Raw genomic sequence first — 20,279 nt, 5'->3', positions numbered from 1 at the left:
AAAATACATCTTTTTAAAATGTTGTTTAAATTCTATGGAGTGAATTTTCAAAGGAGTTACATGCCTAAAAATAGCATTTATCGTTGCATTTTTCAAAAGCCCATTTATATGCATAAAGTCTTATGAAAATTCAGCCATACAGAATGAATTTTCAAAGGACTTGCATGCATAAAAATAGCAATTTTCAAAACCCATCTATAAGCATAAAGTCCATTTACATGCATAAAACCCAGTTTTATGTACGTAAATCCTTTTGAAATGTACCTCCTATGTGTAATGGTTCATAAGTAGTAGTATTCTTCACTTATCAGCTCTAACTAAAATTCACTGACTGTTATTTTTGTTATTTTTTTTCTTTAAGAGGGGGAGTTTCTCAATATGTTGTGTGGGTGGAGAGTCAACAGGAGGACTCCTTATGATATGAACCTCAAAATCAAAGCTGGCCCTGTACCTACTCATCAAGCCAGGTTAAAAATTCCAAGTCAAGTTACAATCAGCTCAGTTTTGTTTCTAGTAATTTTAACCATCAGCACTTTACTTATTGGTGTTCAGAATATATTTTCCTGCACTGATGCTTTCCTTAACTAGTGTCCGTGGGTGGAAATATAATTAAATTGCCTACGTTTTTTCCCTAATGATCTTCTACTCATGGAAATTATTACTGGTGACTTAATGCTTAATCTGTCATCATGTCTTATGCTTGAATTGTGGCTGAAATGTTAATTGGAGAATAACTAAATACACTTTAGTTTGCTGCAGATTTACCAACTGTTTTTCTTATAATTCCTTTGTATTAATTATTTTTAAGACAAACTAAGGACAGCCATGTACCCCATAGGCAGAATAAGGAGAAGTGGAGAGAATGATATAATACAGAAATCTGTCATTCGCAGAAACACAGCAATGGCAAACACTCAAAATGAAGGTATCCATATCGTGTATCAATACAGTAACGTCTGTCTCTTTATATAAAAGTTATTTCCTTTATGATCATTACCAGTGTAGGCTTGAGCTGAAAATGTGCCAGTGTTGCAGGCCTGCTCCTTCTTCCATTAATTCTGCTGCTATCACTGCCGGCTGGAACCAAACCTATCGCTGCAGAGGAGGTGAAGAGGGCCGAGTTACTTCTGCTCTGTTCACCTACATGTGGCTCTGACCAGGCAGCAGCAGCTTGGTGAACTTTAGAGGACCCATGGGGGAAGGAGAATTAGCAGAGGCTGAATGAGAGGAGGCGTTTGAAAGGGGAAGATTACCAGTGGAATTTTGATTTGGAGGCTAGCTGAGAAGGGCAGTTTAAGAGGAATACCCAGAAAACTTACCAGATCCCTATGCTACTGAATGTGACCTTTAGTGTATCTCATTGTATGCATATTACTACAGAGAGACAGAAATGGTTGACAGATCACACTTGACCTAGTTCTCAACAAAAAAGTGTCTCCCTGCCCCCCCCCCCCCCCCCCCCCGAGCTTATACTATACTGAGCCTAGAGTTTCTAATTACCCCTAGCAGCAAGAAAATAAGAATCAAGGCATTGAATGGGTAAAAGAAGAGTGTTTTGCCCGACTAGGCCTGATATTTGGCCTGGATGAGAAAAAATGTAACTAAAACAGTTGCTTTTATATCTTGGAGCTGCTGTCTGTAGAACCCACCACCAAAGGGTCAACAGGCATAAGACTTAAGCTGTGAAGAAAGCTTAATTAAAACAAGGAGTCAGCTGTCCACAGGAGCCAATGGGAGCTGAGAACCTCTGAACCAATGAGGCATGAGGGAAAAGAAGCATATTTTGTTGTTTTGAATCTCTCTGGCTGCTGAGGGCAGAGACAGGACTGGCTACGCTGTGAAAGACAGGAAAGAACAGTTACTTGCCTGTGTAGAGATGAAAGAGCAGCTCACAAGCCATTCCAGAAATCGCAAAACCTGAAGGGGGAATTACGTGAACCTACCCACACTTTGTACTGAAACAGTATCTGAAGACTGCATCCTGCTCTGTGGGAAAAACAGCTAAGTGAACAGAGCTTTTCTGGAGAGTGGTATCAGTTAGAAGATAGTTTTGTGCTCCATCCATGCCTATATGAATGGAGGGAGAGCTCCTTGGAGAGAGAAGTTCCTAGCATCTAGACAGATGGATTCAGGACCAGTGTGTTATGCACCTCTACCAGCAGATGGAGATGGAGCAAACTGATATCACAGTATATATACTCCTGCAGTGACATCAGCCTGCCAGTATTCTCCATCTCCAGCAGATGGTGGACGTGCATTTCTGTACTGGGGATTGCTTCAAATTTTAGAGGAGAATTAATTGGAGATTTGAGTTGCCCTGCTCTCCTGCAGTAATACCTAATGGTCTCTTCCCCAGTTGAGAATTCCTGAGGTGATTTCCGTGGTCCCTTAGATGAGTACCTTGGTCCGGTTGCTGGTTCTTCAGCCAGCGTGGACTTAACAGAATTAAGCAGCTGAAAGGCAGCGGGTGTGGGAAGTCAAGCGTGGCAGTGACGGTATATGTTCTCCCCCCAGCACCTGAAGACCATCTCTGTACTCAGCCGGAAAGGCTGAGCTCAGGTAAGATTAAAAAAAAATAAAGTCAGAGACAGAGTAGAGGAATTGTTGGACTTCCTCCGGTCTCCGTGCTCACTGCGCCATTCCGATGTTCGTTCCCACTTCTGTGTGCGCCTAAATGTTTTTCAGCGTGAACTCGGCTGGATGCAAATCTTCTGTCGCCTGTTAAGCATACTGACGAACTAATGGCACCAGTGGCTAAGAAACCTAAGTGCCTTTCCTTCTGAGCTGCCTGTCATGTTCGGGCATCTCAGCCTGGAGTATCCTCTAACTTGTGCCAGCGCTGCTTACAGGCTCAGGGAGAATTTTCTTCTTCTGATTTTACTAAGCCTGGTTCTTCCCAGCCTGATGATGGTCTGTTAATGATATGTCAGGAAGGGCGCCTGACCTTGGAACTCCCTTGACTGGATGGCAGCTTAGTGGGCGCCGCACAAGTGCCTCCTGGTTTTGGCATGGATCCTTCTGCCTTTTCATGGGTAGAATTTTTTCAAGGATTGCAATCCTTTCTTCTGGCACAGTCCTCAGCCCTGTCCAATTCTGTCAGGTCAGATCCTCAGGTTGTGGCCTTTCCCGCTTCCGGTACTATGTTTAAGCGCTGAAGTACACTTCGATAAGCTGCAGATGTTCCTGACAGGAATCTGGTTGGCACTGATGATGAGGCAGATCCTGACTCTCTAGAGGATGGTGAAATTCCTCTAGGACTGGAACCATATAGGACTATGTTTCGGTTGTTTCATAGAGATGAACTGCTGGCCCTGATTTCCCAGACGGTAAAGATGCTGGGAGTATCTGGGGCAGATTCCATGTCTGAGCCAAAGAAAAATTTCATTTTGGTTTCTTTGCCTAAAGCCTCTTGTTTTTTTTCCCTGTTATGGAGACCATTCAAAAATTGATTGACCTTGAGAGGGACACCCCAGAGGCAAATTTCAAAGGTGGTCAGAACTTGGAAGGCCTATACCCCGTGGATCCAGTGATGAGAGAGCATCTGCATTTTCCGAAAGTGGATGCGCTTTTGTGCCGTCTCTAAACGGATGACTATCCCCGTGGAGGGAAGAGCGGCCTTGAAAGATGTGCATGATAGGAGGATTGAGGCCATCCTTAATCAAGCATTTGAAGCAGTGGGAGATAGCCCAACTTATGGAATGGGCGGAAGTGCATCTTCAGGAGGTCTCGGCTTTGCACACTGCAGGAAAAGATAATGCAAGAACAGACTTTCTCAGCAGGGAGAGTCTGGACCCAGGAGAATGGGTATTGTCGGACACGACATTTCAGCTGATAGTGGATCCCTGGGGCCTTCCATTTCTCAACCTGCTGGCGACTTCTCACAATGTGAAGGTTCCTCGATTCTTCAGTCAGCAGGAGAAACCTGAAGTCCTTGGGTATCAGTGCTCTCATGCCAAGCTGCTGTATGCCTTTCCTCCATGGCCCATGTTAGACAGAATAGTTTGGAGGGTCAAAGGCCACAGGGAGATGGTGCTTTTGGTGGCTCTGGATTGGCCCAGGAGACTATGTTATGCAGATCTGCAAAGACTCCTGGGAGACTCTCCCCTCCATCTTCAAGCGCACAGGAATCTGTTGCAACATGGACCTGTCCTTCACGAAGATCTGACTCAGTTTTTTCATATGGTCTGGCACTTGAGAGGGCTCGCTTGTTGAAGTGTGGATATTCTACTGTGGTGATTACCACCTTGCTATGAGCATGAAAGTTCTCCATTTCCTTAGCCTGTGTGCAGGTGTGGCAAGTGTTTAAGGCTTGGTGTGAAGATTGAGGAGTGCATCCTTATTTGGTTAGGATCCCACTCATTTTGGATTTTTTGCAGCATGGGTTGAGTAAAGGGTTGGCCCTTAATTCCTTGAAGGTATAGGTAGCAGCTCTTGTTTGTTTTAGAGGCCAGGTGAATGGTGAATCCTTATCGTCTCATCCTGATGTGGCTCATTTCTGGAGGGGAGTGAAACATCTTCGTTCTTCCTTGCAGTTGCCGATTCCTTTGTGGAGTCTTAATTTGGTGTTATATATCTTGGCAGGCCCTACATTTTGACCATTGCATAGCCTTTCATTGCAGTTACTGACCTTGAAAACGGTGATTCTGGTGGCAATGTGTTCTGTGTGTCAGATTTCCAAGCTGTAGGCCTTGTCTTGCTGGGGGCCATTCCTTCTGGTGTCTCCAGGAGTGATAAAATTGCCTACTATTCCTTCTTATTTGCCTAAACTGGTCTCAGATTTTCACTTCAATCAGTCTATTTTCTTGCCATCTCTGGATAAGGAAAAAGATGCAGAGGAATATCGCCTGTTGTGTCCCTTGGATGTCAAGAGACATGTCGTGAGGTATCTGGAGGTTTCTAAACCTTTCCAAAAGATGGATCACCTGTTTATCCTTTACGGTGGAGATAAACAGGGTGAACCAGCTTCGTAGGCTACAATAGCTCACTGGATTAAAGAGGTAGTCATGGCCGCGTATGTGGCTGCTGAAAAACCATTGTCTACTCAGGTTAGGGCTCATTCTACTAGGGCTCAGGCAGTGTCATGGGCGGAGTTTAGATTGTTGTCGCTCATCGACAATTGCCAAGCTGCAGTGAGGTCCTCCTTCCACACCTTTTCCAGGTATTATCTCTGGATCTGAAGGCCTGAGAGGACAGTCTTTGCACATGTGCTTTTGACTGGGCAGCAGACAGCCTCCCACCCTATTCGGGAGTAGCGTGGGCACTGAATCCATCTGTCTAGATGCTAGGAAGTGAGAAATTACTACTTACCTGATGATTTCCTTTTCCTTAATATAGACAGATGGATTCAGTTTCCTGTTCTTGGCTGCCGAATGATTGTGTTATGGTCCTCCTGTGTGGCTACGTGTTCCAGGGGTTACTGGTAAGTGTTTATCCAGGCCCTAAATTTTTGCTCATACATTCTTTGCCTGAGTTCAGTATTTCCTGTTGGTTGAGTAGTGAAATAGTTATCTGTTATTAATCAAGTTTTTGCTAGTCTGACCATTGTTGGCTTTTGAAGAGGCTGATGTTACTGCAGGAGTATATATATTGTGACATCAGTTTGCTCTGTCTCCATCTGCTGGTAGAGGTGCATAATCCACCGGTCTTGAATCCATCTGACTATATTAAGGAAAAGGAAAGTATCAGGTAAGTATAATTTCTCTATAAACCCACCAGTGGGTTTGCATTGAAGAGTTGTGTGCAAAGTTGAGAAATGCACACAGAGAGATTCAAAGCCAGAGACTAGTAAACTAGATGAGGATTGTAAACAAAGACAAGAAAAGGAAGATCCCAGCTTGCCACTACATAACAAAGCAAGGAACAATATATAAAAGCATTAGACAATATATAAAAGCCTCTAGACGGATCCTTCTGAAAAAAAATATTGCTTCCTGAATTTTTTTAGAAAAATGTTTGAAATAAATGATTAAATATGTGGATTTCACATAAAATATAAAAGGAGGTTTTTCTGACTAATGATTTTGCCCTCTACCAAATCCATAATTAATTAATTATAGATTTGGCATCTGAAGTCTTTTCCTCCTATATAATCACACCCTAATATCTAAATCACATTAGTAAATGTGATTTAGATATTAGGATGTGATTATCTTTGTATTTATTTGTTAAATATCGCACCCATTGCCTTGTATGTAGAAAGCTACTACCGTGTCAGTTAAGCTTTTCAGGAGGTCATTTGCAGTGATATGTTATGTTCCGTTTTGCAAATCTGATGAGTTTTCAAGGAATTCTATCAGAGATTTTTCGTGGTCTTCCAGATCTTGTATTGACTTCAACAGTTCTATGTAACTTTTATTTCTTTACAATGTTTCTGACAGTTAAAATTGCTAGCTGCAAGAATTTGGAGATTTTTTTTATAGCCTTTCCATGCTTTATCAAATTGAATTATCTTCATTTTCAAATGCTGAGGCAGCTGCTTTGAGAAGCACATAGCTGTTGAAAGTAGTCCAGAATTACAATCATAGGGCGGATTTTCAAAGGGTTACGCGTGTCGGGCCTATTTTCAAAAGGCCCAGCGATGTGCATAAAGCCCCGGGATGTGTGTAAGACCCGGGGCTTTACTAAAGGGGCAGGGTGGGGGAGGGGTCAGAGGCATTTGACACAGTGGCCATTTAGTGCTGTGCTGGGGATCACGCGCCGGCAGTTGGCCAGTGTGCGCAACTTACTTCAGCCCCAGGGCTGAAGTAAGTTTAAAAACAAAAGAAAACAGCAGAAAAAGGTAGGGGGAAAGGGTGGGGGAGGGAAGGGAAGGGAAGGTGGGGGGGTAGGGAATGGGGGAAGGCAGCGCGGCTCGGTGCACACAAGATGCACAATTGTGCACCCACTTGCGCGCGCCGACCCCCAATTTTATAACATGCGCATGCCTGCAAGCGCATGTTATAAATCGGGCGTACATGTGTGCGCGCTGGGTAGCGAGCGCACATGTATGGCCGCACGCACGTTTTAAAATCTACCCCATAGTCTGAGAGGTTAGAAGGGTCAGAAGGTTAGAAGGGTCAGAGTATTTGTCCATCTATGGAATTGCCTTCACTTGACTAACTGAAGGCATGATGAGAAAATCATTGTGGGCCTTATTAACAACTTAAAAAAAAAAAAAAAGAGCAGTGAATCAACTGAAAGGGTGTCCAAACATTTGCACATGCTTAACTCATGTTTTTATTATATTCAGTCTGTTAAAATCAAAAAATAAATAGTCATTTTGCATTAAAAATTGAAGAAAGCTGTTATGTTAACTTTGTACCATGGAGAAGTTCCTGTTCACTTAAAGATTCATTGAAATGCACAATTTGACCAGGAGTTCCTAAACCTTTGCACACAACTGTACATTCCAACCCTCAGTCTTTGGTTCTGACTGTGTGATGGTTGAAAGTCAATATCATCTATGTAAAGAAAGTTCTTCTGACTTCCAAAAAAAATATTCTACTAGAAGATCTTACAACTTTACAGAGTCATCCATCAAAATGTTTTAGGGTGTTATCGCAGGCATTAGGGCCCTAATGCTTGTGATAATGCCCTAATGCATGCATTATTTTTCTCATCTTGTGATGTGTATGCAAATTTTGAAAATTTAGTCAAAGAGGAGGGGTTTGGGTGGGATTTATGAAAATGAAGGGTGTTTAACGTTCTGTGCAATAGCATAACGCATGTTTTTATGCCGGAAACAACTACACCTTTTTTCCTAGTGTTAAGCTGTGTGATATACCTGAAATGGGATTTGCAATATTTATTCCAAATCCTGTTGAGAGAGAGAGAGTCTTTCTAAGGCTCTCATATAAGCAAACTATTTATAGCAATGTAGGAGGGTCAACTGGTGAGGTTTTGGTCGTGGCCTAGGGTTTGGGGGGCAGTTCTACATGCACAAACAAAGGTACAAATAGCACAGTACACATAAGTGAACATTTGATGTGATTTGGAATGAGGAAAGGTACACAAAGATGAGATTTCTACAATGTACTCTCGCTTTAGCTTGATAGCACCTAGGTAGAGAGTGCATCTAGGCACTTCTCTGCGTACAAAGTGAAAATATTGTAAGTGTGATAAATTTAACGTGCATTGTGGTAAATACCTATGTGAAGCGCTGAAAATAGTACATGATGTGGTAACTCAAAAATTACCCTAACCATGCCCCCTTTTTTTATCGCAGGCACTATTCATGCGAAATATAGCAGTATGATGAATCTAGGCCTTAAATTGAAAAGATTCACTATGTGTTGTTCACATTTTGGTCAGGACCCCTTTCACTGTCCTGTAATGTTTTTTACTTCAGTATCTACTAAACCTATCTGACTCCAGATTGAAAACCAACTCTATCCAAGTTCACCTTAGCACTATAGGGGCATGCCATAATGATTAGGATGGTGCTCCTATTTCTCATTAATCTATAGTTGCCAAACTTATGTAAGGCCTCACACAAGTGAAACCATCATTTGAACCATTAGTAACCATAGATCTCAAATTCCTTTCTTGGATAGATTTTTATTATTAGTGGTTACTTCTCCCAAAGAGTAAAGCGAAACAAACGTGTATTCGTTGTTATCTGCTGAGATTTTTGAATCAGCGCAATAGAAATTGTTTAAATAAATAAATTGCAATGCCTGATCTCTTACTCTCCTAATATTCAATTTTTTCACTAAAGAATTGTTTTGAAAACTCATCCTAAATTTCTTATGAAAGTGGCTTCTCAATTTCATTTAAATCAATCGATTGTCTTATCAACATTCTTTCCGAGACCACACACCCATAGAGGCAAGCAAGCATACATTCAACTATAGAAGAGCTTTACTTTCATTTTGGAAAGAGCAGAATCCTACAGGAACCCTCACAGCAATTTTAACCCAGTTGAGAAGGGTTTTCAATTAAAAAGAGGACTCTTTCAACTTGGGTCTCAACATCTTTTATTTCTGCATTCATTCAAACCTACAAAGTAGGTAAATGTCACATCAGGCTATAAGGGATATAAGTTCCTAGATGCCATTAATGATGTTTTAATGCAGCAGTTGGTAATGGAACCGATGAAAGGGGAACTATGATAGATCTACTTTTTAGTGGAACACAGGACCTGGTGCAAGAGATAAAGATGGTGAATCCGCTTGGCAAAAGTTATCATAATGTAATAAAATTTGATATAATTATTGGTGGGTGAATATTAAGGAAAACTACTGCAAGCACTTAACTATAAAAAAAGGGTGATTATGATAAAATGAGGAAATTTGTTAGACAAAAACTGAAACATGCAATCCAAAAGGTTAAAAGCTTGCAGGAGGCATGGAAGCTATTTAAATGACTATTCTTGAGGCCCAGAAAAAATATATTCAGTGCATTTAAAAAGACCAAAAGAAAACCATTGACTGCCAGTGTGGTTTAATAATGAGGTGAAGGAGGCAATTAAAGTCAAAAGAGCATCATTCCAAAAATGGAAAGCAGAAAAATAGGGAAGAGTATAAACAATGGCAAGTTAGATATAAAAAAGTAATTAAGCAGTCCAAGAGAGAATTAGAAAAGAAGCTTGACATAGAGATAAAAACAAGTAATAAAAACTTTTTCAATTACATTTGAAGCAAAAAGCCTAAAAAAGAATTATTTGTGCTGCTAGATGACTGATGGTAAAAGGGGTGTTCAGGGAAGACAAGTAAATTGAAAAACTAAATGTATTCTTTGCCTTTGTCTTTACTGAGGAGGATGTCAGGGTTTGATGGTGATGACTAAGCAACTAAATGGAATCACTGTGAAACTGAAAGACGTAATATTTTAGAATGACAGAATTAAGAATAACAAATCACTGGGACCAGAAGGTATTTACCTCACTATTCTAAAGGAACTAAAAAATGAAATTGCAGACCTGTTTCTGATAATTTGCAGCCTATCATTTAAAACATTCACAAGTGCAAATTAATGCACATAGGGGTAGATTTTCAGAGCCCTGCTCGCCTAAATCCGCCCAAAACCGGGCGGATTTAGGCGAGCAGGGCCCTGCGCGCCGGGAAGCCTATTTTACATAGGCCTCCCGGCGCGCGCAGAGCCCCGGGACTCGCGTAAGTCCCGGGGTTCTCGGAGGGGGGCGTGTTGGGGGGCGGGCCCGGTCGTCGCGGCGTTCCGGGGGCGTGTCGGCAGCGTTTTGGGGGCGGGTACGGGGCGTGGCTACGGCCCGGGGGCGTGGCCGCGCCCTCCGTACCCGCCCCCAGGTCGCGGCCCGGCGCGCAGCAGGCCCGCTGGCGCGCGGGGATTTACGTCTCCCTCCGGGAGGCGTAAATCCCCCGACAAAGGTAAGGGGGGGGTGTAGACAGGGCCGGGGGGGTGGGTTAGGTAGGGGAAGGGAGGGGAAGGTGAGGGGAGGGCAAAGGAAAGTTCCCTCCAAGGCCGCTCCGATTTCGGAGCGGCCTTGGAGGGAACGGGGGGAGGCAGCGCGGCTCGGCGCGCGCAGGCTATACGAAATCGATAGCCTTGCGCGCGCCGATCCAGGATTTTAGCCGATACGCGCGACTACGCGCGTATCTACTAAAATCCAGCGTACTTTTGTTTGCGCCTGGAGCGCAAACAAAAGTAGGCTGTTCGCGCTCGTCTGAAAATCTACCCCATAGGGAAGAATAATTCCAACTACATGATGCTAGGTTCCTTGTCAGGAGTCACCAACCAGGGAAAGGACCTTGGAGTCCATGTGAACAATAATCTTCTGCTCATTTTACAGAGGCGGTTAAAAAGGCAAATGTTAGAAATAATTTGGAAAGGAACAGAGAATAAAACTGAGAATATCATAATGCCCATTTATAGATCCATGTTGCAACCATACCTTGAGTAATGTGTGCTGTTCTGGTTGCCCCATCTCAAAAATGACATAGTGGACATTGGAAAGGAACAGAGAAGGGCGCTAAAAATTAGAGATGTGAATCGGATGCCTGAATAGTTTCTGGTTTCGTTATCGTGGAACCGTGGGAAATTTCGTATCTCCTGCGGTTCGGTATTTTCTTTTCGTGGCGAATCATTTTCGGATTAACGCACACTAATGGGAGTTAGCACGCACTAACGCTGTTAGTGCACGCTAAACCGAAAAATGATTTTTACCGAACATTTGTGGAAAATGCAATCATTTGTCAGTTTTACCAATCCATGTCGAATTAGGAAATATCGTACAAATTTTCTAATTCGTCAAAAATGAATGCACATCCCTACTAAAAATGATAGATCGGATGGAAAGGTTCCCTTATGGAGAATGGCTAAACAGATTAGGGCTCTTTAGTTTGGAAAAGAGACAACTGAGGGGATATTATTTAAATTTATAAAATTATGAGTAGGGTGGAGCAGGTAAATAGGGAAAAGTTATTTACCCTTTCAAACAGTGCTTGGACTAGGAGATACACCATGAAACTAAAAATCGGAATATTTAAAATTAACCATAGAAAGTATTTTTTCACTCAGTGCACAATCAAACTATGGAATCTGTTGCCAGAGGATGTGGTCAAGGCAACTAACATAGTAGGGTTCAAAAGAGAACTGGACAAGTTCCTGAAGGAAAAGTCCATAAACAGTTATTAGCCAGGTAGTGGGAAAGTCAGTGCTTATCCTGGAAGTGTGATTTAAGAAATAGATTAGCTATTGTGATCCACACTGGCCACTGTCTGAGACAGAGTAATGGTCTCAATGGACCTTGATATAACCCAGCATGGCATTACTTATGTTTGTGCCTCTGCTTGGATTTTGTACATTTCTAGAACCTTTAAAAACATGACTATTTTCGTTTTGGGGGGGTTAATGTATTTTTATTTTGATCTTTATGCATTTTAGTATCACACAAGCAATAAATGTTTCTGATAATATTTCAAAATCATTACAGCAACAATTTCATTAAAGAAATTACACAAATTAAGGTAACAGGCTAATATAGCAAAATGATCCTGCATAGTTAATCCACCAAAATGTAGGGAAATCCATTTTAATGGAGAAAAAAATAAGAGAAATAGAAACTGAGGTCCATATTCAGCCATTGTGCACCTCAGCAAGTTCGTCAGATAGACTTCTCCAGCTAACTTAACCTACATATTTAGTGGCACAGTCATGTCATTGAATACATCTGGCTGTCCTAAAGTTAGCCAAATAAGATTATCCAGCTAATTTTAGAACAGGTCTAAGGGACAACCAGACTTAGCCATATAACATATCCAGCTAATTCTTTTTTTTAATAATTATATCTTTATTAAATTTTCATTTATTTATTTTGAAACACAAGGAAAACTAGTCTTGTATAAATAATATACCAAGCAATAACAGCAAAATCCTACTACAAAATATAGGGGTAGATTTTCAAAGGGTTACGCATGTAAGATACGCACGTAACCCCCGAAAACCTACCTCTTCGCGCGCCGAGCCTATTTTGCATAGACTCGGCGCGCGAAGAGGGTGGTCCGGGGGCATTTCGGTAATCTGGGGGCAGGGCGTGGCCGAGGGCATGGGAGCGATTCGGGGGTGGTCCCAAGTCCTCCGGCACAGTGGCCTGTGCCGGGGGTTGGCACACCGGCAGCTGGCCGGCGCACGCAAGTTATGCCAACTTGAAAAAATAAGGTGGGGGGGATTTTGGTAGGGCTGGGAGGTGGGCTAGATAGGGAAAGGGAGGGAAAGGTGGGGGAGAGCTAAAAAAAGTTCCCTCCAAGGCCACTCCGATTTTGGAGTGGCCTAGGAGGGAACGGGGAAAGCCATCAAGGCTCCCCTTGGGCTCGGCGCGTGCAAGGTGCATAAGTGTGCACCCCCTTGCGCGTGCCAATCCCGGATTTTATAACATGCGTGCACATAGGAATTAAAATCAGCCCCTTAGTATAATATAAATAACATAGGGGGAGTATACCCTTCAAGAAATATTTAAGAAAAAAAATAGCGTTAAAGAGAGAGAGTGCAATACAATTATTTTAGATGTATTAATCCCTCCCAAACAAACTAGGACTGCAATCTCAACTCTGCATTCTTATTAATTATAAAGGTCTCCAAGTGTAAAGAATCATAAAAAAACAAAGTTATTAGTCTGGAAAGTAATTAAATACTTACAAGGGAATTGTAAGAAAAATGAAGCCCCTAAAGACAGGACCATATTTTTCATAGACAAAAAAAAATCTCCTACGAGCTTGGGTGGCACAGGAAACATCAGGAACTATCAAGATCCTTTGACCACAGAAGAAAAAATCCCTGGGGCAGATTTTTAAAAAATAAGCGAGCGCGTACTTTTGTTTGCGCACCAGGCGCGAACAAAAGTACGCTGGATTTTATAAGATACGCGCGTAGCCGCGCGTATCTTATAAAATCCGGGGTCTGCGCGCACAAGGGGGTGCACATTTGTGCAACCTGCGCGCGCCGAGCCCAGCGCGAACTGCATGTTCCCTCCGAGGTCGCTCCGATTTCGGAGCGGCCTCGGAGGGAACTTTTCTTCTCCCTCCCCCCACCTTCCCCTCCCTTCCCCTACCTAACCCAACCCCCGGCCCTATCTAACCCCCCCCCTTACCTTTGTCGGCAAAGTTACGCCTGTCGCCGGCAGCCCCGCTCCATCCTCCGGTCTCGGGGGCTGGTCCGGAGGCCTCGACCACGCCCCCGGGTCGGCGCCACGCCCCCGGGCCCGCCCCCGAAACGCCGGGGCACGCTCCCAAAATGCCGCATCATTTCGGGAACGCCCCCAGACACGCCCTCTCCCTCCCCTTTTCGAAAGCCCCTGGACTTACGCGTGTCCCGGGGCTTTACGCGCGCCGGCGGCCTATGCAAAATAGGCGCGCAGGCCTTTTAAAATCCGCCCCCCTATTTTTAAGATACTTAGAAAAAATTGTATCCCTGTCTTGTTGAGCACAAAGGCCTAAACCTACTACGTGGCCCTAGTAGGTTTAGGCCTCTAAATATAAGCCGCTAAAAATGTGGAGACTCCAGGACTATCTACAGGAGAGATTGCGTTACCTACATCATTACCCATATTTCTTTGCCTAGGCACTTAATATATTTTGGAGATAGCTGGTATTTTTTCTATATCAAAAGCCAAAATCACAAAAAGATATTTTTTGAGTAGTTCAGTTGGTGACAATAAACTTATATAAGGAAAATTAGTAAATCACAAGTCCTTAGCCCTAGTTGATTCTCTATAGACTCCAAATTGCTGTGTATACTTAAACTGTCCTTTGTATGAGCCAATCCAGCATTCTATAATGAGGAAACTTGTGAATCAAAGACAGTTACAGAATTTTGAAGATCTTTCAAATGTTTTTCATGTGCTTCCAAGATAGTTCTGGATTCTGCAGTGAATTTACAGTGCTGTGAAACTGTTTGAGTCAAGTTGTTGTCTAGTTTATCAACCTCCAAATGTCGATAATTTCATATTAATCGGCTTGGAGTTATCCCCTATTCCAACCTCTATGGAGGGAATAACCGATAACATTGGGCTTGATCAGACAAAGAAGACACTACAAGAGGAGTCAATAAGGTGTCTGTAGACGGTATAACCCCCAAATCTTGTGACACTCCTATTTCCTTCCAGGGAGGGGGGAGTCATACAGGAACCTTCTCCTCACTGGAAACCACACCTTGGGGGGGGGGGGGGTTGGCTAATGCCAGAACTAAGGGAAACCCCTGATAATGATTCCCCTTCACAGTCACTTTGTAACAACTTGCCCAGTCTCTGTAAATGATTATCCATAGGGCCACGAACCACACCAGAAGCTGGGGAAGAGGTGAAGAATTAGGATTTTCTTTTCCTTCCTATCCACTCAAAGTCACGTGCCCCTTTGGTGTGTGGCTTCAGCAGCATGCTGACGGCTGTGTACCACAGCACTTGGGTTTAATATTTATTTATTTATTGGCTTTTTATGCTGACGTTCATAACAAACATCACATCGTTGTACAAACATGTTAGCAAATGCATAGTTAAAAGCATTTGAAATAAAATAAAACAGAATACGAAATAGGTAAAAATCTTAATAAAACATTATCATACATAAAACCTCTTTAAAATCATAAAAAGAAATCTAAACTTAATAATAATATAAAATTTTGATAGAAAGATTAGAGAGATTATGTTAAAGAAAAGGCTTGTTGGAATAGCCAAGTTTTGAGTCCTTTCTTGAAGGTTTTGGTGTTTGCCTGAAGTCATAAATCTTGCAATAGAGCTTCCTGTCTCCTCTTAATGACATTGGCATCGCTGTAGGGGGGGAAAGAACATCACCCAGAGATCTTCCTCAGCTGAATTGGCTTGTCAGCACTTCACCAAAGGTGGTAGATTGATGCACTCAATCTCACGCAACACTCCCCGACTTACTGCCACAGCACCTGGGATTGATAGAACTTCCTGGCTTCTCTTAATGACATCACCATCAGTGTCACTGTAGGTGGTAGGAACACCACCAGGAGAGCTTCTTCAGCTAAATCGGGCAGGTACCACTTCACCAAACATGGAAGATTGGTGTACTCAATCTCACGTAGCACTCCCCCATATCCAGCTAATTCTGAATATTGGAGATAATTTCCTCCCAGTTATGCCACAGGAACGCCCCTGACCTAGCCAAATTTTAGTCATATAAAAAGTCATCTGGCTAGAATTTAGCCAGATAAGTGCCCAAATTTTCATTTAGCTGGATGAATTCTGAGTTATCTGGCTAAATCCTTCTGAATATGGACCTCTCAGAAAATAAGCAGCTCAAGGTGGTGTCAAGTTGTGGTTACTCTAAAATGCAATTTTTATGATGGATCAACTTCTGGCCCTTCCAGTGCCTGAGTAGTAGGGAGCAAGAAGCAAAATATTGACACATGAGGGGAATCATAAACAAAACTTAACAAACCCCCTGATACTTAATGATGCACTGACATGGAAATTGTAGCATAAAGGAAGCCCTAAAATGTTACCCTGGATTAGAGCAATAAGAATAGCTTAATTTCGTCTCTGTTACCAATTTTATTTTTCAAAACTGTAAATCTTCTTTGTCAACTCAAAATAACGAGATGTATTTCATTGCCCCAGCAAGAAGAGGTTGGATCTGTAAAACACTGTTTAGATTACACTGTTGTATTGCTTACATCCTTAGGGGACACTTTCTGAAAAGAATTTGCTGTCATGCAAAACACGATCCTTGAAGAACACAAATCTGAAAAGTAAAATGTTCTGTATGTCACCTTCCCACCTGCCTCAGGGAAATTATGGTAGATTTAAAAATGAGAGGAAGCCAGGAGATGATTTGCATTGACACTTCCAAAATATTGTTAGTACTAGTACTGATGTTACGAAAGACAGGGTATTAAATAGGTTAAATAAATTACAACTGTTAAAACAATATATAATCCCATGGTTATTTTTGGTTATTAGAATATGCTTCTTTGTGATATTCTGGGGTTTTCTTTTTCTTTTAAACAGTGGGATGGCGTGGGACCCCTACCAGATTGCACAGATCCACCAAAAGGAATCCAGATGCTGTGGCACCCTTCAATAGTTAAACCCTACCTCACACTTCTGTCGGAGTGCTCCAACCCAGACACGCTGGAGGGAGCAGCAGGAGCACTTCAGAATTTGGCTGCAGGTAGTTGGAAGGTAAAAAATATATATCTATATATATAGTGTTCATATTGTGTCAACAACAGATCTATCTAAACATGCCATTGTTTGGAAGATGATGTAAGGATAATAATATAGTTTGTGATGCTTTTGCCTATTGTGATTAATTTCTGATCGTGTTCATGTGGTCTGCCTGCAGAAAAGTAAAGATGCTGTGAATTGAGTTGCCTTTTCCAGCAAGGCCTATGGTTTTCCAGTCTTAATAACAGTTATTTGACATTTCATGGGGTTGAAATGTGATAGCCATAGTACTAGCTTGAACTTTCAAAGAAAATCATTTAAAACCTTCAAGTTCTTTACTGACTTTGGAGTGATTAAAACTACTATTCAGGTATAGTTTTGAGCCAAGTTTGTCAAAGTTCAAGCTCTAAACAAACAGAATTTTTTATGTTCTAGATAGCCTTGGCTCAACCCCCATACGTTTCCTATGCCAAACATGCTAACTTTGCTCCCCTCCTGTGTACCCCACAAAACACTCATCAATTTTCAAAAGTGAATAGTCTGTACTCTCTACCCACAGACTTTAGCCCCATTTTTCAAAGTGGTCGTAATCACAGAAGACCGCTTTGAAAATTCATGGGTGTCCCCAGTGCATTCACCGATGTACGCACACAAAGATACACCTGCTCCTGAGCACATGTAAATTTGCATGCATAGATTTATGCATGCATTTTTGAGAATATGAAATATGTACATAAATTCTTTCTCTGCTCCCCCTTCAGAATCCCTTTTGCAAATGCATGTCAAAACACATGTATAATTGAGTTATGTGTACACTTTTGCATGCCCTGGCCCCCAGTTGACTTTCAAAAGGTGATTTATGTGAGGAAATCATTTTGAAAATCTACCCCTATAAGTCAACTTGCACATAAACTACTAAAGGAAAAATCACATGACACATTAAAAGTGCATTCTTCAATGGTTAACAGCAGTGATTTCTGGCCCCAAATAGAGTAAGCATGGGGTGGCTGAACTGCTGATAAGACATATCATACAAGTGTCGGAAAAGAGAATACAAATATCACAAGTAATTGAATAATCATCCTGCGAGACAAATGTTGTGATGAAAACACAAACAGAGGATCTCCTAGGCCTAAGGAAAGGATTGAAACTCTAAATAAGTTAAAGTCTTGAGGTCAGTTTAGTGCAGTTTAGTCCTTGTTGGTTGTTGTCTGAATATAAATCCTCGTTTCTTCATTCCCCCCCTGCCGTTGAAGCAGTGAGCTGCACTGTATATGTATTCAAAGTGAAGTATCAGGCTTAATTGGTTCGGGGGAGTAACCGCCTCAACAAGCAAGCTACTCCCACACTTATTTGTTTACCCAGACTATTCAATTCAGTCCTTGTTGGTAGTTGTCTGAATGTAAATCCTATCATCTTCATTCCCCCCTGCCATTGAAGCAGAGAGCTACGTTGGATATGCATTAAAAGTGAAGTATCAGGCTTATTTGGTTTGGGGTAGTAACTTCCGCAACAAGCAAGCTACTCCCACACTTATTTGTGAATGCAAATCCTTTTTCCTACATTTCCTCTTGATGTTGAAGCATAGAGCAATATTGGAGTACATTAACCGTGTGAATATTTATTGAATAAGGGTATTTATCACCAGGTAGTAGCCATCATTCCCGCAAGCCACCCCATGCCTCTTCTCTTTATTCACATCCTCAAGACTTTTTGGATCCACAGTGTTTATCCCACGCCCCTTTGAAATCCTTCACAGTTTTGGTCTTCACCACTTCCTCCAGAAGGGCGTTCCAGACATCCACCACCCTCTCCGTGAAGAAATACTTCCTGACATTGGTTCTGAGTCTTCCTCTCTGGAGTTTTAAATCGTGACCCCTGGTTCTGCTGATTTTTTTCCAACGGAAAAGGTTTGTCGTTGACTTTGGATCATTAAAAACTTTCAAGTATCTGAAAGTCTGTATCATATCACCCCTGCTCCTCCTTTCCTCCAGGGTGTACATATTTAGATTCTTCAATCTTTCCTCATAAGTCATTCGATGAAGACCATCCACCTTTTTGGTCGCCCTTCTCTGGACCGCTTCCATCCTGTCTCTGTCCCTTTGGAGATACGGTCTCCAGAACTGAACACAGTACTCCAGGTGAGGCCTCACCAAGGACCTGTACAAGGGGATAATCACTTCCCTTTTGTTACTCAATATTCCTCTCTCTATGCAGCCCAGCATTCTTCTGGCTTTAGCTATCGCCTTGTCACATTGTTTCGCTGACTTCAGATCGTTAGACATTATCACCCCAAGGTCTCTCTCCTGCTCCTTGCACATCAGCCCTTCACCCCCCATCGAATACAATTCTTCCGGATTTCCACACCTCAGATGCATGACTCTGCACTTCTTGGCATTGATTCTCAGCTGCCATATCTTCGACCACTCTTCCAGCTTCCTTAAATCCCATCTCATTCTCTCCACTCCTTCCGGCGTGTCCACTCTGTTGCAGATCTTAGTATCATCCGCAAATAGACAAACCTTACCTTCTATCCCGTCCGTGATGTCGCTCACGAAGATATTGAACAGGACCGGTCCTAGCACCGACACTTGCGGCACTCCGCTCATCACCGCTCTCTCTTCTGAGTAAGTTCCATTTACCATACACATTGTCTTCTGTCCATCAACCAGTTTGCAATCCAGGCCACCACCTCGGCACTCACTCCCAAGCTTCTCATTTTATTCACAAGCCTCCTGTGCGGGACTGTATCAAAAGAATGTTTCTCTTTTTTTCCTGATATTTTAAGCATTTTCTTTTCCCTTTTTTGATCAGTGGTGTTTATCTCATATGTCACATGATAGCATTGCAGCTGCTGTTATCCACCCGGACATCGCTGATGGCTGTGTGCCCTTCATGAAATAGAGTTGACAACTATCCAGATTTTTTCAGACTGTTCAGATTTTGGCTTTTCTATCTGGAAGCCTGAAGCATTGCTGTAGAACCGGAAATTTTCCAGATTTTCATCCTCTCTGACTACAGCCTGAAGCTTGGGCAGTCCCCATGTCTAATCCTTCCCTGGTTTGATCGGCTTAACCATTGATTTGTTGCTACCACAGCACCTGCTGTGTGCCGGTAGGTTGATTGTAGCAGTGTACACACTGCATGTGCACGCCAGCCTCACAGATCATTTGTGCCTTTAATATGTATGGAAGTTCCCTCTAGCTGTGCTCTGCTGCAGTTTGCCTGTAAACCCTCCCAACCACCACCTATGCAGCCTTGAGCCTTGCCTTTCCCAATGGAGAAGTTGGAGACAGAGCCTGACCTGTCTGCACAGTCAGGACCGGAGTCCAGGTTTTTATCTCCGGCTCTGGGTGCCTGCCTGGATGCGGTTGGCTGCGCCGAGGCTGACACCCCACTCAAAGCCCTTTTCCTCCTGTGAGTTCCTGAAAGCAGCTGGAAACTCCTGCTGCTGGCCCTCTACTTCCCACCTGCAACCAACCGGGCAGTAGTACACTTGATCAAAGCACATCTTCTGTCTCGCTGCTGTGCTGACCTGCCGCTTGCATTATAAAGGGTAAAATGCAACTATTTACTAAACAAAACTGCATCCTCACTTCTGCCTCTGTGGTAAGCCTCGAGGATCCTGAGAGTCAGATTCAAATAAAAGATTCTGGCAGCCGCGTTGTGGTTGAAACTTTAGTTTCACCTAGGGAGCTCC

The 20,279-nt window shown here is 42.7% G+C and overlaps 1 protein-coding gene across 1 annotated transcript in view; it reads left to right on the top strand.

Moving 5' to 3' along the window:
* The window catches only part of CTNND2 (catenin delta 2), a 2,320,710-nt gene that overhangs the window by 1,954,531 nt on the left and 345,900 nt on the right, over window positions 1-20,279 (top strand). Inside the window, 1 exon segment of the mRNA XM_029590042.1 lies at window positions 16,421-16,594. Within this exon segment, the coding sequence (XP_029445902.1) occupies window positions 16,421-16,594 (174 nt within the window).

Source organism: Rhinatrema bivittatum, chromosome 2 (assembly GCF_901001135.1).
Source record: "Rhinatrema bivittatum chromosome 2, aRhiBiv1.1, whole genome shotgun sequence".
In the NCBI taxonomy this organism is placed as follows: Eukaryota; Metazoa; Chordata; class Amphibia; order Gymnophiona; family Rhinatrematidae; genus Rhinatrema; species Rhinatrema bivittatum.
This window is presented reverse-complemented; position numbering and strand designations above follow the sequence as displayed.